General features: G+C 44.4%; 2 protein-coding genes across 6 annotated transcripts in view; one reads left to right on the forward strand and one right to left on the reverse strand.

The window, feature by feature from the left end:
* rpl10a (ribosomal protein L10a) overlaps nucleotides 1-17,690 on the forward strand; it is a 401,386-nt gene that overhangs the window by 273,690 nt on the left and 110,006 nt on the right. The gene's annotated exons all lie outside the window — the stretch shown is intronic.
* LOC137383800 (F-actin-monooxygenase mical1-like) overlaps nucleotides 1-17,690 on the reverse strand; it is a 146,531-nt gene that overhangs the window by 96,431 nt on the left and 32,410 nt on the right. For all 4 annotated transcript variants that reach the window (XM_068057019.1, XM_068057020.1, XM_068057017.1 and 1 more), the window contains exons 9-18: nucleotides 16,173-16,430; nucleotides 13,321-13,436; nucleotides 11,425-11,551; nucleotides 8,891-8,972; nucleotides 7,706-7,853; nucleotides 6,567-6,757; nucleotides 6,344-6,453; nucleotides 3,286-3,342; nucleotides 1,575-1,733; nucleotides 673-853 (exon numbers count right to left, since the gene is read on the reverse strand). In XM_068057019.1, coding sequence (XP_067913120.1) covers nucleotides 673-853; nucleotides 1,575-1,733; nucleotides 3,286-3,342; nucleotides 6,344-6,453; nucleotides 6,567-6,757; nucleotides 7,706-7,853; nucleotides 8,891-8,972; nucleotides 11,425-11,551; nucleotides 13,321-13,436; nucleotides 16,173-16,430 — 1,429 coding nt within the window. The remainder of the gene's footprint in view (nucleotides 1-672; nucleotides 854-1,574; nucleotides 1,734-3,285; nucleotides 3,343-6,343; nucleotides 6,454-6,566; nucleotides 6,758-7,705; nucleotides 7,854-8,890; nucleotides 8,973-11,424; nucleotides 11,552-13,320; nucleotides 13,437-16,172; nucleotides 16,431-17,690) is intronic.

The following is a 17,690-nucleotide window of genomic DNA, read 5'->3' on the forward strand; positions in this document are numbered from 1 at the left end:
AAAGTGTTCAGAATTACAAGTTTAATTGTAAAAGTCGATTGTAAATTTTCTTTAGCCAAAAGAAAGGAAAAAAAAGTTTGGAAAAGTTATGTTAAGAGTAAAAGGCACTGTTTCTGAGAAATTATCAATAATCTGTTCAGGATGAGTGTAGGGAGCTTTTCTCTGCATCTCTTCACCTGACAGTGCTGAATGCTGATTGAACATGTGGAAACATTCCCCAGAGCCTATAGTCTTACCTTAAAAAGTATAAAAATCCCCCCCATTCCCCCTCCAAAATAAAATATATTCTTTGTATAGACTGGGTGATGCAGTGGGTTAGACACTAGTCTGTTATCTAATGGACAATTGATCAAATTTGGCCAAAACTGACAAGATGAAAGTCTCCTCTGGTGCTAAGCATCATATATGAACTAAGATTAGGCCATCTCAATCCAGTTCCTGGTGGGAATGGGTCTAAAGCACAAAACTAACATCTTGTTCAAAGAGGCCACAGAAAGACAGGAAGTTTCACAGATGCAGCAGGGGCAGGGCAGAGGGAGCTTCACTCTTGCAGTCAACAGTGTTCTACTTGACCTGGACATGGGGTTGGCTGTAATGGGAAATGTTGTGATTCTCTCACCTTAACGAGCACAGAATTGATTCATGAAGAAAATGCCCGTGACGGGTACTTGCCATCTCCGTTGTTGAAAGCATAGTTTCCAAGGCGCAGGGTGGTGCCGCATTGGTGACACATGAAGCAGCCTCGGTGGAAGAACTGGCCCTCGGCACTGAAGCGTTCCACCACATAGACCCGCTTCTTACAGAAATAGCACACTTCGCTGCTGCTGGGGCCTACCGCCTGCCTGAAGGAGCCCTGAGACACAGAGGCACAAAACACATTCAACATTAGCATGAGATACGCACAGGGCTACTTTACATTCTGCATGCATATATACATTATACCCTATAATCTATATACTGTGCACCTTATCCTATATACACATTAATACCACATAATGCCATGGGTGTGTATATTTATAAAAAATGTATGTTTTATACACATATATAATTTTATATATATTGTCACGTTGTAGACACTGGTAGTGTGGCTGAGTGGTCTAAGGCACTGGATTTAGTCACTGGTCTCTTTTGCACACTGGTCTCTGTGTGGGTGTGAATTTGGGAGCTGCTCACTTTGGTTCGGTCAGTAACCAGAGAACACAATTTAAGACAATTGACAAAAGAACAACAGGGCAAATGAAGAGACCTTTTTTACTCTGCCAGTTGTTATCATTTGGAATGTACTGCCCGAAAGACAAATCCAATAGTTTATTTCAAAAGGGAATTGGATAGAAACTTGAAAAGGAAATATCGGGAAAGAGCAGGGAGCAGGTGGGAATAACTGGATAGTTCTTTCAAAGAGGCATGACGGGTCAAATGACCTCCTTCTGTGCTGTAAGATTCTATGACTCTATGAGGTACAAATATAGTATACAATATTACGTTTCTATTCAAGGAATAGGTGTTTGATATATCCTGGAGTTCTGCGATCATATCCAGACCCAGCTGTAGGTTCTGGAGACCCAGGCACTGACCTGTCTATTAACTTCAGCTGTTGCCTCATCAGGCTTCTCCTGTGGCTGTTCTGCTTCTGAGTTGCTGCTCTCATTATTCCATGGTGAACGTGCTGACGGTTGCCCATCAAAGGCCTCATTTGGATCTTTCTTCAGTAATGTTCCTGGTTCGGCATCTGACTAAATACAGATTTAAATTCTTTCAGTGTGAAGTTCTCTTCATTAAATCCACAGAGACACGGGACAATATTTTTGTTTTGGGGTCAGGACCCCAATGTCGGGACCATTTCCAGGTCTTGACCCCACATCCCATTAGCGCCTGAGGCCCGCCACAATCTTTGAACGGCTGGCCAATCAGTGGCCAGGGTGTGTGCTCACCATCCAATTAAGGATGGCAGGCTGGCTTCCGAGGCTAGAGGGGCAACATTTTTTCCAAAAATGTACTTTATTCATAAAATTTGTAAAAATAAATTCCATGAAGCTTCAAATTTGACATTGCATGAAGTGCCATACAGATCAGTTTCTTTCAATACAGTACATGAGGTGCCTCACTACACTTGCCATTACAGGTTATATTTACAATTTGACATTCAAATTGTAAAACATTCCCTGGTGCATACAGCCCAAGGGTTTTACACGGTTTCCAGCCCCTCGGTATACTATGGCGGGAGAACCTTACACAGAGACCTTTCCCCATCGAGCCTTTGCGGCAGCCGCCCCAAGCTTTAGGGCATCCCTCAGTACCGAGGCTAGAAGGCCAATAGGAGGCCCCCCAGCCCTGAGAGAGTGGCAGCACCACCGTTGGAGCTGGGAGCTGCCAGAGCGCTACTTTAGTGCAGGAATCCCCTCCACAAGGTGGCCTACGACTGCAGCTGTGACCAGCTAACATTCACGGTCATGGGGTTGGGGGGGTGGTGTGGTTCTAAAAGATTATTTGGAACGTCGGTCCCCCAATCTTCCACCAGGAGACCACCACCATGCATTGGCTGGATTCAGCCACTGCGGGGGGCCTGACTGCCGTCCGGAAAATTCCAGTTGGCATCTCTCCTCTAAGGGCCTTAATTGGCTACCCACCACTTGTGGGAGGGTAGCCATCACCCTCCCCCCCAACACACCTCCCCCCACCCCCAACCATCCACTTTTAAAATGGCTATGCAATAAAAGGGATGAAATTGCAAGGTTCTTCACCTTTCAACCTTGTAATAACGACATCGGGATTGAAATTGTGCAGTTCGATATTAATAATGGATGTGTAAGTAGGCTTATATCAAGTACCTTTATCTCCTATTTTAACCTGTCAGCTTGACGAAGTGGTAGTACTGATGCACATGGGTCAGAGGGATGAGTTCAAGCCTCACTCCAGGACGTGAGCATAAGGCTGACACTTAAGTGTACGACTGAGGGAGTGCAGCACTGTTGTAGATGCTGTCTGGTTGTGGACCTTGCTCTGTGCAAATTGGTTGCTCAATTTACCTAAAACGCGACTGTACTTCAAAGGTTACCCATTGGTTGTGAACTACTTTGGGATGTGAACGGTGCAATATAAATGCAAGTTCTCCCTTTCTAAATTGTGGAAAGAGGAATTTTAAATGCAAGTCTTAACATGCTCATTAATGCTATCTCATCGTGTAATTTTAACCCTTTGACTTATTTTGTAAGCCTGTCCAGTGTGTCACATCTACTAGATATTGTTATTCTGAACTAAATGGTACTTGGATAAGAAAAAACTCACAGCAGAACTGCCCCTCTGTATCTTTGTCTCAGACTCATCCTCAAACTCTTTCGGATCCTGGAACACAAATTAGAATATCAGAAATCTTGCTACTGCAAGGGACAGTAACCCTTTTTGGCACTCAGTTGAGATAAATATCCTCTAGCAAAAAGTGAGTCTCTCTCTAATCCCTTCCCCAACAGGGATTTGTATCCTCTCAGACAGATGGGGTGAAGATGTGCTCAACTTTATTGTACAATAAAGGGAGACACAAATCCTGTGTATTTGTTTTCTTTCCCCTTCTATTGGTGTCATGCCTTCAGTTGCCTAGTGTGTCAGTTGGGAGCACTCTTATTTCTAACTTATGAGGTTGTGGGTTCAAGACCCACTCCAGAACTTGAGCACAAAAATCAATATTAACACTAAGGGTGTGCTGTTGTTTGGATGAGATGTTAATCTGAGGCCCTACCTGTCCTCTCAGGTGGATCTAAAAGATCCCATAACACTATTTTGAAGAAGGGTAGGGGAGTTATCCCCAGTGCCCTGGCTAATTTTTATCCAGCAATCAATAACACAGAAAATACAGATTGCCTGGTCATTATCACATTGCTGTTTGTGGGAGCTTGCTGTGCACAAATTGGCTGCCACGTTTTCTACATTGCAACAGTCGCTATGCTTCAGAAATACTTCAATGGCTGTAAAGTGCTCTGGGATATCCTATGGTCATGAAAAGCTCTATATAAAGCTCTTCTTTCTTTCACAAGTTCTAGAATTCCTACCCTTAATCGCTCTGCTTTCTACCTCTCTCCCCTTGAAACCTATCTCTTCGATTAATCATTTGGTCATCTGTCCTCATATCCCTTTATGCAGCTTGGTTTGTCTGATAAAGCTGCTGTGAAGTGCCTTGGAACATTTTACACGTTACAGGTGCTATATAAATGTAAACTGTTGTTGCTGTTTATTCTCTGTGCCTCTATCATTCCATTTTATGCTCCAAACCCTCTAATGACATTATAAAACTCCACCAAAATAACACCAAAATGAGGATTGTGGTAAAATTCCCTTTTCATGATGTCAGTCAGTGATGTAAAATAGTGCCAGAGGAAGTAACAAAAAGACAGCATGAATAGTACTAGTAATTTCTTCCATAACAGTCATTGTAATTGAAAAATTCAGTGGCACACGATTCCCCTTTAAACAAGAGAGGCTCCATCTATGCCACTGCGTATACTCTTAACAGACTTGGAATCTTTAGCACAAAGCCGAGTTTTCCAATAACCAAGTGTCTCCTGACAATGTAGAATGTGCAGAGTGATTGCTGAAGTCATCCGTGCGTCCGAACACTTGCCAGCTTGCCAGTATGAATCTACACGTGGCGCCAACATCACCATGTAATGACGTCTGCACGTTATGACATAACCATGCAGGCAACCAGGGTTGCTGGGGAGAAGCAACAAGGGGGGAAAAGCGGTGAGGCAGGGGGAGCAAGCGGTGAGGCGGGGAAGCGGTGAAGTGGGGAACAAGCGGCAAAGCAGGGAATGAGTGATGAGCAGTTGGGAGCGGGAGAGAACGGCGAAGAGAAGTGGTGATCGCGGGAGGGAGTGGGGAAGAAAAAGCACATTTGAGGCGGCAATCGCTGGACGGAGCTGGGAACTGTTGTGGGGGGTGGGAATGGAGGAAGTGATCGCAGCCATTGAGGGGTGATGGGGGTTGGGTTCAGTTTGCTTTTTGTGTCAAATTGAGCAGTACCATCTTTATTACTGCCAGCTGCCTGAGACGTCACAGACAATGACATTTCAGTCGATGAAGCTGCATTCGCGCATGTGATAATACTGTGCCATCTAGTGGTTGTGTTGTCAGCAAACGCAGTCTTCCGATGATGGCAAAAATGTGCAGGATTTCCTGTGCCAGCCTCTGAGAGGACAGGCTGTGCCAAGTTTTCCTGTCTATAATCTAAAGATGTCATTGGTTCAAATGAAGTTTCCCAGAGATCTTGGCCTGCTGCAGACTCACCTAGGAAAATCCGGGTGAAGCAGCAATTTTTAAGGGGTTTCACCCTTAAAGGGAAAGTGGTGATGGGTGGCTGGAGATATTGAATAATTGTTCACAATGGTATGACAGAAGCATGTGAACAGCACTGCTCTTTCTGGAACTAAAATAGTCTGCTACAGGAGGTGGCCTTATTTGGATTGAAGGTCACTCCTCCCACCACCACCCATCCACCCCATAAAAGTACAGGTGAAAATTGCATATAGAAAGTTCGCTGCCTGAGTCAATTGCCCAAGTCCCTCATATCTGGCTTCAAAGGAGGAAGGAGTTCACTAGTATCTTGACACAAACCATTGCAACCCCTTACAATGTGCACAACCATTGTCCATTTGTACTCACTGTTTCATTGTGCCCGAGCTGCCAGGAGCATTTTTCTAGGAGATGGAGGTGGCAGCCGAGCAGCAGCAAATAAATACCTAAATGCACAGTATGAGGTGCCTCCTGTTCTTAGGGACATCTCCATTGGTTCAGCAACCATGTGTGCAGAGAACAACTCCCACCTCCTAAGAGCCACGCACACAGTGTTTCTTTTCTTTCATATAATTTGGGCATCGTTGGATGATGTACAATGAAGACATCATGGCTGTTTCACAGGAAAAGGCTATCGATTTGTATAATAGTCTTTCTGTGGTCAGATACAGTGACTGAATGCTGTTCATGCAGGTCACGGGATTGATGTAAAGAGCCCTGACCTACCTATAAGATTCTGCAGTCACAGGAACTCTGCCACCCAGTGAAAGCTCTGCACCCTGGCCAGCTGATGCCTCCTTCTCAAAGGAAAATTAGCAGCAATGAGAATCGGACATGAGAGGTCGCACAGGCCAGAATTTTCCGATCCACACCCACCATCTTATTGAATGGTGGAGCAGGCTTGAGGGGCCGAATGGCCTACTCCTGCTTCTATTTCTTATGTTCTTATCAACGAGAATCAAAAAATCAGAGTTGAACAGTACAATTAATACACTTGGCTGATAACTCCCTGGCATTCACTAAGCCTCAAAAGTTTCCAGAAATTAACTTTTTTTTTTACCAGTGAGTTTCGTTTGTTGGCCACATTTTTCCGGAGGTTACTGAGGAACAAGAGGGCCGATTTGGCTGATGACAGGGTCATTATCTTCCTTTTGTTGACATCTTGGAGTTCTGAGAGAAAAAAAAGCAGAGATTTTATATGCAACCCGTGACCTCCAGTCTACTTCAGGATTATCCTGAGATAAGGGACACCTTACTCTCTTGCCTGTCAACATGAAACCCACCTGGAGATAAATCCTTGAAAAACTCATTGAACTGGGTCAAGTACATGACCATACTGAGCTTATCAGGACTGATGACAGCTGCCATTTCTCTCCCGGTCATTATTGGTGAGATTCCAAACTCCTTTTCTGCGATGTTGAAGGCCAGTTGATTGTTTTCAGCTACAGATTCTTCTTTCAAACTCTCAAAGTTACTGGAAAGAAAGGAACGAGTTCAGTACACGACCAATATTGCCCTCCCTCCCCTATTTGAAATGATTGTGTGATGGCGCTGACAGCAGGGAGTCTCATTTGAATGGAGCACAGGTTTGTATGTTATGTGGCTATGGCATGTGATTTCTCGATCTGTGTTCTCTGCAAGCTCTGGTCTCTACTGGGAGCACCACATCTCAGTCACCCAGAACATTTATTTCCCCTCCCATTCAGGCTTCTCCCTTCCTCCCCTCCTCAGTAGTCCCTCCTACTATTGAAATGGGTGACTCGGTAGCCTACTCAAAAGCCTCTCCAGTATTAGCATGTAACCAACCACTGACAGTGTCTGAGATTGGCAGATTCTCTCTATGTGGCTCTATGTAGGCCTGCACAATATGTCACCACACTTCAAATGAATTCAATGGCTGTAAAGCGCTGTGGGATGGCCTAAGGATGTGAAAGGCGTTATATAAATGTAAATCTTTTCTTTGTAAATCTCAAAAACAGGATTCTAGTCCACACAGATCATTAAGGTGGAAGACAGTCAACAGGTAGCTATGAATACCAATACACAACAGATGCATATATAGAGGAAAGAAAGAATTTCCATTGTGTTTCATGTCCAGAGAACATCCCAAATTGCCTTACAGTCATACTGCACTTTAGAAGTTTTGTGGCTGTGGTAATTTAGGCCAACATATAAGCTAACTTGTGCACAGCAAGATCCCATAAACAGCAATGAGATTAATGATCAGATAATCTGTTTTAGTGATGCTGGTTGAGGAATAAATGTTGGCCAGGACACCGGTTGCACTGGTGACACGATTTGATGGCCTTGTGGTTTGTTGGCTGCATGGTTTATTGGAATAGCGATCTATCACACCACAAAGGGCAAATAATCTCCAAAAGGTCAGAAACTTAAAACATATTATTAATTTGTTGGAACTCACATGAGGTCTGGGCGAAAATGGTGAATGAGTGCACACAACGCCAGGCCACTCTTCCAGGACGTTGTCAGGTCAATCACCTTTACGTCCCTGTAACCTTCTGTGTGCTGTTTGCACCAGTTCAGGAGCTCTTCATAGCCCACAACAGAATCTGCAAGAATGAGCAATGGTCATCTTCAATGCCAAGTCAGTTAAAGAGACTGCGTGTTTGAGATCAGGACGGGTACCCAATGCACCTTGGTGCTTATTGATGTGTGGCCAACATCTCTTTAAACCATTATACCATATGAAGAATTACGTTCAACTTAAATATTTTCTTTTCCATCTCCCTTGATGGCTTGGTAGATAAAGGCATTATAAATGCATACTCACATACGTATACCCACAAATACATGGAGGTGCACAGGGACATACATCCACGTGTGTGTGTGCATGTATACCGACAGGGGGTGAAATTCATCTTGGGTGGCATTGCAGGATGGACAAGAATGAATTGGCACCAATTTTACACTGAAGTCAAATGGACAGAAAACCAGGCAGGATGTAATAGGCTGCTGACTCACAATCACCTGCTTTGTGTTTCTGCTCAAGACAAATTTCATCCACCGTCGACTCTTATAAACATACATACATCTCTTCTGAATCCAAAAGTAATGAGGACACCTGCAGTGCTTCCACTGCTATCCTGGTTGAGATCAGCTAACTGAACTCGGACTGTCGAGTTTGGCTCTGTTACTCACTGGGGAAACTATATGTACAGTATAAAGCAAGCACTGCAGAGGAACTAAAAAAAAAAGCATGATCCTAGAGCTTGGCAGATGGATTGCCAACTCTGTTGACAGGTTCATTGGTTTACAATCAGCCAGGCTACCTGCTCCTAAATACGATCCAGTGACCATCACTACAAAATGAGCACAGGACTAGGCTTGGCTGTGGTGTCCTTTATTACACAGTAACCTGCTGAAATTCAGTGCCAAGGGTCAGACATGAATAATGGCAACTTGGGCCATGTACGAGAGGGTGCCCAATGTCCCAGCAAAGAGTCAGCATCGTCAGGAGATGGGGAAGAAAATTGACAATGAAATAAAATAACATACACAGAAATATGATTTTTAAAAAGAAATAGGAGGAATTCAGAGGCTGCTTTGATTAGTTCCATCTGAGACTGTTTGTCCTTCAGTGCCTTACCACTTCGTAGCATTTTCCCCTTTGTCTGGCTGGTCTCCAACTCTGCAGCAGCAGTTCCTCCTACATCGTACAAGTGCTGCACCTTAAGTAGAGGATACAGAATAAAAGGTAGTCCCGGGTCTCTGACTGTTACATAACCAACGTAGAAACTGAACCAATTAAAAAAATCTCCAGAAAAACTGTCTTCACACAGGGTTGTGAGAATATGCAGGAGACAGAAGCTTCATGAAATCAAATCATCATCAACTGAGGTGTTATAAGGGGAGATCGATGGTGACTTAGAAAGTAAGGGGATTGAAAGATGCAGCGAAGACGTGGTACAATTAGGACTGACAAACAAAGAGCTGCCATTGTGAACAGAACGGGTGGGGAAGCTCTGTCATGCTCACGGAGGGAACAGTGATGAAATATGAAATGAACTGCAGGAATTATGAAATAAAAAGTCAAATGTTGAACTCAGCCAAAAGAAAATGGACACCTTGCTATGCAGCAACAAGGAGGGAGGGGTCAGATGATCACCACCTTTTCTATCAATCAATGTTGAAAATGGGACCGTTATTAATGTCTGGAATTGCCTTGAGGAGGCACATTGATCTGTAAAACAACCCATGTCATACGAACGACTCCTATCATTAAAAATTGGGCTAGCAAAAGCTTTTGCAGACAGACTGACTCTAAGGCCAAGGCCAAAATAATAGGTGAGAAATAACACCTATTTATCAAAATGGTCCATGTTCAGACGCCATTATGTAACAATGGTCCCCACATCCTGGACATTGAATGAACAGCCCAGGAGAGAGCCTCTTGAGTCACTTGACTAAATCAAAAACTGACATGTTTTACCTTAAAAAAAAATAACTGCTCTGAAAGAGGCAGAAAGCCATTCCAGCCAGAGAAGCTGTGAGTTCAATGCACCCAAGCAATTAGGCCTGCTGACGCCATCTTTAATCAACAGAGGCAGTAACTGCAAAGGTGACCTGAAAACTCGCCATCTGAGAAATTGAACCAGGATGTCCACAACCAACACCGGATTGAGTTTTAACTAAAGGAGTCTGCGACACTTCATCAATCCCAAGACAAGGAACACCAGGCCTGCAAGAGCTTTATAAAATTTCCTCTGGGGTAAACTGAAGGTTTTAAACAACAAACTCTTTTACAACAATTGTACTCTAATTGCAGGCTACCCTCTACTCGTGTGTGTGTATGTGTGTGAATGCATGAGTGGGTGAGGTTACAAACACATTCAGGCATTGTTTAAATAAATAGTTAGTTTTCTTTTTAAACCTATGAGAAAACCTATCTTTTGTCTTTTTATTGGACCCTTCAAAACTCAGGGACTAAAACACAATTTTTATCACTATCTGTGGTCTGTTGAGAGGTGAAAAGTGGAAGACACCCACACTATTTCCCACATGACCATAGCAGCTTGATGGGCTGACTGGCCTACTCCCATTCATACGGGCATCATCATGCAATCACCATTCAGGTCTGGGTTCATGCACAATGTTTTTATTTGCAAACAGGTGCACTACTGGTGAGGACTTGATTTATAGCACACCCTCTCCTAGCACTAACTTCAACTACATCCCCTACCAACACTGGCCTCTGTACCTCCTCCACCAGCACCGGCCTCAGGATCCTCCTCCACCAACATTGGCCTCAGGATCCTACTCCACCAACACCGGCCTCAGGATCCACCTCCACCAGCCTCAGGATCCTCTCTACTAACACCGGCCTCAGGATCCTCTCTACCAACACCGGCCTCAGGATCCTCCTCTACCAGCATTGACCTCAGGATCCTCCTCTACCAGCATTGACCTCAGGACCCTCCTCCGCCAACATTGGCCTCAGGATCCTCCCCAACCAACACCAGCCTCAGGACCCTCTGTTATCCGCATTAGCCTCAGGAACCCTTCTACCTGGACCCAATGTACCAACACCACACCCAGGGGTCTCTGTATCAACACTACATCCAGGAGCTAGGTGTGCCAGCAGTGTCAATAGGCAGTAACCTGGGAAGAGCTGAATGGTAACTTCCTGCCCCTTGGCACGGGGCTTGGCCTTCATTTGAGCCCTTCCCCAAAGGGAGAGGGTTACCATCAGATCCTACCAGCTGAAATGAAGAACTCTCCATTTCAACGTCTACCACCATTTATATTTTAACTTACAGTCATAAGAACACACAAAATAAAAGCGGGAGTGGCCCCTTGAGCCTGCTCTGCCATTCAATAAGATTATGGGCTGAACTTCTATATCAACTCCACTTTCCTGATCCCCATATCCCTTGATACCCTTAAAAGTCTAAAACTCTAGTGATCTCCACTTTGAATATACTCGTCGACGGAACAACTACAGGCCTCTGGCGCAGAAAATCCCAAAGATTCACAACCCACCGAGTGAAGAAACTTCTCTTCATCTCAGTCCCAAATGGACCCCTTATGCTGAGACTCACAAACTGAAGATATATGCTGTCCCATTACTAACACCTTCATTAATGATGGGCTTTATGGCAGGACCTGTCGATAAGCACATACCTGGTTAGGTTTGAAGTAGCTGAGGTTGAGGTTGCGATATCGAGTGACTGGGTCAATACTGTATTGACTAATGTTCTTGTTTGTGTTTTCAGGTGTGGTCTGAGAAAGCAGCTGATAGATACTCTCCCTGAGAGAAGAACAGTCATTAGAATACACTTGGAATGAGGATAGAACAATAGCTGAATTCAACAAGCTGAGTAATCGAGGATATGAGATTAGTTTTGCTTGATTATCTTTGAAAAGCAAGACAAAACCTCATGAGGTTAAATAGATTGAGATACTAACCACAACACAGCCAAATGTACTTGATCGATGGAAAGGCTGAGCTTATCAAGCCCAATAAACATTTCTTATCAAGTCTTAATCTCTAAAGCTCGATGGCCAGCTATGAGGCAGCCTCGTTTCCTCAGTGTTGCCGACACAAATTATTCAAAAATCCTGTTCTTCATGGCATGGAGCTTTTTTTTAAAAAATGCCCTCATTTCAAATGTGAAACTTATACATGTGAAAATTTTGAATTTTCAGTAAAATAAGTTCCCACAAATTGCCAGGCTCGTGAGTAAATCAGAAATGTTGGCACCGCTGTTTAATCAAATTCTTTTCTCACTCTGGCCTCCCTTGGTTTGTCAGTCATGAGCACTACGCAACAGCATGAACTTCCGTCTCCCTTCAGCAAGTATATCAAGACCATGTAGACCGGTGGCTTCTACCCCATTGCTCATTCATCCTATTTGATTAAATGTGAAGCTCTTTGGGATGTCTTGACTTTTTTTCACCTTTTCTAATGATGTTGTCCTATATTTGGACAATAAGGAATTAGGAAGAATGAAATAATGACTCTTTATTCCCCATCTCTAAGATCTGACATCTCATTACCTCATTCGGTAGTTTCCCAGATCAGTGCCTGCAGAAGTCCTCTAACCCAAGGAGATGGAGTGATAGATTACCACGAGCCTTCAGCATAACTCAGACAACATAACCTGAGCAATATTTATCCCTCAACCAACAACTAAAACAGATTACCTGGTCAGTATCACATTGATATTTGTGGATCCTTGCTGTGCGGAAATTTGGTTGCTGTGTTTTCAACGTTACAACAGTGCCTACATGTCAAACTTATTTCATTGGCTGTGAAGTGCTTTAGGATGTCTTGAGATTGTGAAAAGTGCTATATAAATGCAAGTTTTTTCATTCATTCATAACAGCTGAGAAGCTTCATTGGTGCTCTCTCTGAGTATGGGCCAGGTGTTATTGATACTGTATAATTTTGGTCCAGAATCATTTCTTCCACTACTAAATATTCACCATTACTTTTTCTTCCCCCAGTTTTTTTCCTTCTGCAGAGCAGAGTTCCATGGATGGTGCTGCCCTCAGCACCTCACCCAAGAGACTACTATTCATGATGTCAAGGGAGGTAGGGGAAGGAACATAGCATTCTCGAAAACAGGACATCAACAGGTGCTTGTTAGGAAGTCCATAGTCAAAGAATCATTATGGGCTCTGGATGGAGCAGAACTGATGACCTTCTCTGACACTGGATTTCCTGTTATTATTATGTTTGGACCATGCATGTTGGTAGGCTGCGCAACTGTATTGGGACATCACAACCCTGACTCATCCAATATTCAGCACCATGCATTTCCAGTAGTGCCTCCATAGACAGTGATCATGAACAGGGGGTTTGATCCCTCCTCCTCCCACCAAACCAGTGGACCAAGGGCAACTGAGACGAGAGTTGAGCCTGGTCTTCATGGCCACACCAGCTGCAATTATTCAACTGACCATGAATAAGAAAGTTAGACAAATTCTAAACTTTAAGAACAACCAACTCCAGCTCAGTCCAAAACTAAACAGGCTGAAAAGAAGATAAATAGTAATGTATTCAAACAGTCTTACCTCTCAGCCAGTAGCTCCACAGGGGTGATCCCCATACACCACTTCCGCACTAACCATGCAGCGTCAAATGCTGCAAGGAATCCACGTGCAATTCCAGTCCCTAATGGCCAGAAGGGCTGAAAATAAGGGCGACACAATTGGTAATTCATTCATTTACATTCTTCAAATCCTGCGCATAAGATGTCAAGGTAAACGGTACACGACAACTAAGCCTGGAACGAGGCGTAGAAGGTGCTATTGTCGGCTTGGATCAGTTAGTAGCAATTTTTACCTTGATCTCAACTGTCATTACTTGGTGAAAACCTGGCTAGGGAGTTTAAAATAACAGGAGTCACTTACTGTCACCAATCCCATTTTCTCTCCTCCATGTTCCCATATTAACCTGCTTTGTTGAGCAGATTAGCAGGATACCTGCAGGAAGGACCTGCAGGACTGTTTTAAGTATGCAGATCAGGTCCAATAATGTTTTGAAGACCTGATCTAATATCAACCTGAGGCCCGAGTCGGGGTTGGGGGTTGCGGTGTGGGGTGTGATGGAGTTTGGGGAAGTGTCAACACCCCTGTTGGACAAAACCTGTCAAGCAACAATTAGAATATTGTGTCTAGATTTAGCCTCCTCACATGGTGGCTGGTCTTGAGGCTTTGGAAAGGGTGCGGAGGAGGGACACAAGACTCGTTCTCTGTCTGAAGAATCTTAGTTATCAAGACGGGTTAAAAGATTTGCGATGAGAACAGAAAGTGCCGGAAATACTCAGCAGATCTGGCAGCATCTGTGTACAGAGAAACATAACATCAGGTCTGTGACCGTTCATCAGAACTGGCAAAAGTTAGAAACGTAACAGTCTTTGAGCAAGGGGAAGGAGGAAGAAGAACAAGAGGGAAGGTCTGTGATAGGATGGAGGGGGGAGAGACTGAATGACAGAGATGTCATGGAACAGAATGCAAATGGAATGCAAAGTCATTGTAGTAAAAGACAAAGCACGAGTCCAGAGAGAGTGATAATGGCAAAATAATGCTGAGTATTTCCTGCACTTTCTGTTCTCATTCAAAGTTCCAGCATCTGCAGTATTTTGCTCTATAAAAGATTTGGGACTCCACTTCAGAGAAGTGTAGATTTAGGGGTGATTTGATTGAAGTTTATAAGATGAAGTGAATGGACTGTGTTCCAGATGACAGTTTGTTCCAATTAAATCTGTTAGGGATGAGCAGGGGTCACAATTTTAAGTTGTATCAGGCCAGATCCAGGTCAGGAGGTGCTTCTTTTCCCAGAGAAGAATGGATCACTGGGAGAGGCTGCCAGCTCGTGCAGGGGGGCGACGATTTATTGAATTTCTCCGAGCGATGGGTGTGATCTCCTGGACTCATTTCAACTGCTTGAGAGAGTCGGAGAGGAATTCCCCAACTTTTCTTTCCCCAAATTGTTTTTTTTTTCTGTGTTTTTAACTCTTCCAGGAGATCACATGGTTTTAGGTACCTTAGGGAGTGGTGGGTGGGTGGGGGTCTGAGGTATATATATTGTGAAGTACACATTATGTTGGACGGGCTGGATGGATCAAGAGGGTCATTTTCCCTTCATCATTATTCGTTTGTTTTTCTAAGCGTTGGGGCCCTCTGGGAACTGACTACATCACACACTCAAAAAAAAAAACAAGGCTCTTTAATTCTGCCATTAGGTCCAGGCCGCTTGTTCTAGCAAAATGACCAACCCTTGTGCTCTGGGCTCCCTTTTACAGAGACCAGCATCTGAGAGAAATGGAAAAGGTAAGATTGGCATGGGGAGGTAACTGTAAAACCAGCTGAGGAGGGGGGGGGCACTCACCTCACTAAATTCACTCACAAAAGGTTCCGATTTTTAATCTTCTGAACACTTTCTGAACAGTAAACATTGATGATATCGGGCGGAACAGTCAGGAAGGTGTTACTGAGCCTGACAGTGCAAGGAAGCTCAGTTAATGTGCCGCAGTTTTAATGTGTTGGGACACCCCTTAGCTTCACTTTTAAAGAAGGTTGACTGATTATCACTTCTTTTGATGAGTTCTGTTTGCTTGCTAAAGTAAGGCTGCCCCGATGGGTAGCTGCTATATTCTGAGAAGGGGTGACTGGAGCCTCTTGAGAAAAATCTCAGGCCCGTCAGAGTGACTTGTGCGTCTGATTCCCCAAACTCTTTCTACCAGGATATCGAGACAGCAGCTGACCAGGAATGTGCCACGTGCAACCTTTGGGCTGTGCTGTGTAAGCTGTTCTCAGCCAAGCAATATTAGAGAACCTCTGGGTCAGGGTAAATAGCCCAGCGTTCCCATTTCTGATCACTATCCAGCGACACCTGCTGCAAGTGTACCTGCATGGCTCTCGGGTGACAACAAGATTGAGCTGGGCTGTGAAGTCAATGTGGCGGAATAGACTCCCAACATCCACTATCAAAGGCTGACACATGCAGAATAACCATTTGGTACCAGAGGGCAACTGGCATCCATGAAACCACAGCATATCAGGACTAAACCCTTTCTGGAGAACGAAGGCGAAGAAAGGTTTGAAAGAAAAACTGGATTAAACATGTGAAAACGTAGTTGCATGTAGTCAGCCCAGTGGTAGCATTTCCAAACAATCCCAATAGACGGACCAATCCCAGTTGACAGATCTATCCCAGTGGGTGGACCATTCCCAATGGATGGACCAAATTACAATTCATCGATTGATCCCTATGGACAGACCAATGCCAATGGATGGATCGATGCCAATGGATGGAACAATCCCAGTGGATGGACTGATGCCAGTGGATGGACTGTGCCCCTGGTCCCACTATAAAATCCCACGAAAGCAAAAGCACCTTTCTGTAGCCAGCAAATACTCACCTCCACCAGGCAGTCTCCTACCAGGGCAACCAGCAAGTGGTGCCCATGTCGCTCCTTCACCAGAGCAGCATTCTCTGACCTGTACATGCAGGTGAAATCAAACATGGCCACGTCTGGCTCTCCACGGTGATTCTTGGCAAACTCCAAATTTGGAAGCTGGTACTTGGTGCAGAAATTTGCAGCTTCGCGAGCATAGCGTAGAAGAGATTCAAAACTGACATTCTGCAGAGACAACAGGGAATCTGCGTCTTGCTTGTCCTGTCGAAGTAAAACAGATTGCAGATTTTTCAGGGACTGTTATTCCACTAAACTATCAAATTGTCATAAATATATTGAAGGGAGATTATCTGGAGCTGCTCCTGATAGCTTGTTGGGTAAGTGCACTCCACAGTGTAGTACTGAGCCAAATAGACAAGTCTAAGCTGAGCACTTGGGGTGGTGCCATTGTCCTCAGTCTTCCTGGGGCAAAGCAGGTAAAAGGAAAATCAGCCAGGCTGCCTGCTCCCTCATCCAGTGACCTCGATTGAAAATGCATATGTCAACCTTGAGTGAGGAGAGGATTGGGCACGGGTACCATTGGCCAAATAGCCCAGCCTCACTTATTATCAAGGTGCGCACATGAAGAATGGTAAAGGACTTTTGCTGAGGCCACTGGTGCCGTCAGCAAGAGTTAACCTCATCAGGAGAGAACTGGGGAGGTAACCATCCACACATTGTTAGCTGTCGGTCACCTGCCACGGTGTTTGATATATTCAAGCTCCTCATTAGAGTAACCTGGGAGTGGAGAATACTATTCAAGACAATAAATATCCCCTTTAAATAGTAAGAGTAAATCCTGGATCTGCACAAAGTCAACTGAAAGAGGTGGGTGTGAGCTAATTCCATATTTGCCACATATGCCAAGGTGCCAAATTCAGCTGTGCCATCAAGATGAGATACTGAGTGAGATTTTTCTCATGAGTGGTGAGGATCACTCAGGGCTGCTCTCTGACAATTCCCAGAACTCCCTATAAGCCACAGTGGCGGAGGTCTGGGTGAATGGGTCACTTTCTGACTTATTTGGGCAATGAACACAGAAGATGTCAAGAGAGGAGGACTGGGGGACTGGGGTTGGGTGCAAGAGAGGAAAATTGAACACTGAAAGAAAGTTACTAGTGATATTCTGTACTAATCGCTCCCTGTTAATTTTCCATGCGTAGTTTTATTCTCCTAATTCTATCCCTGCTCATCACCATCTTGTGTTACTGCTGCTGAAACAGTCACCAAATCCAGATGGGGGACCTCCCAAGTTGTATCGCCACTCCATCCAGATACCCTGCTCAGTTGTAATGAAGGCAACTGGAGTAATAGTAGGGGTGCTCCTTACCTAACAGGCCTCTGGATCCCGAGGTTAGGGAGAGGAAAATCAGCCATGATTGCTGCTCCTGATCCACTGGGCAGGTCATCATCGGGTGAGGACAGGATTGGATATGAGCTGACATGTCCCCTGCAGTCAGGTAGCCTGACATCACTCAGTGC

The sequence above is a fragment of the Heterodontus francisci genome, chromosome 25 (genome assembly GCF_036365525.1).
Source record: "Heterodontus francisci isolate sHetFra1 chromosome 25, sHetFra1.hap1, whole genome shotgun sequence".
In the NCBI taxonomy this organism is placed as follows: Eukaryota; Metazoa; Chordata; class Chondrichthyes; order Heterodontiformes; family Heterodontidae; genus Heterodontus; species Heterodontus francisci.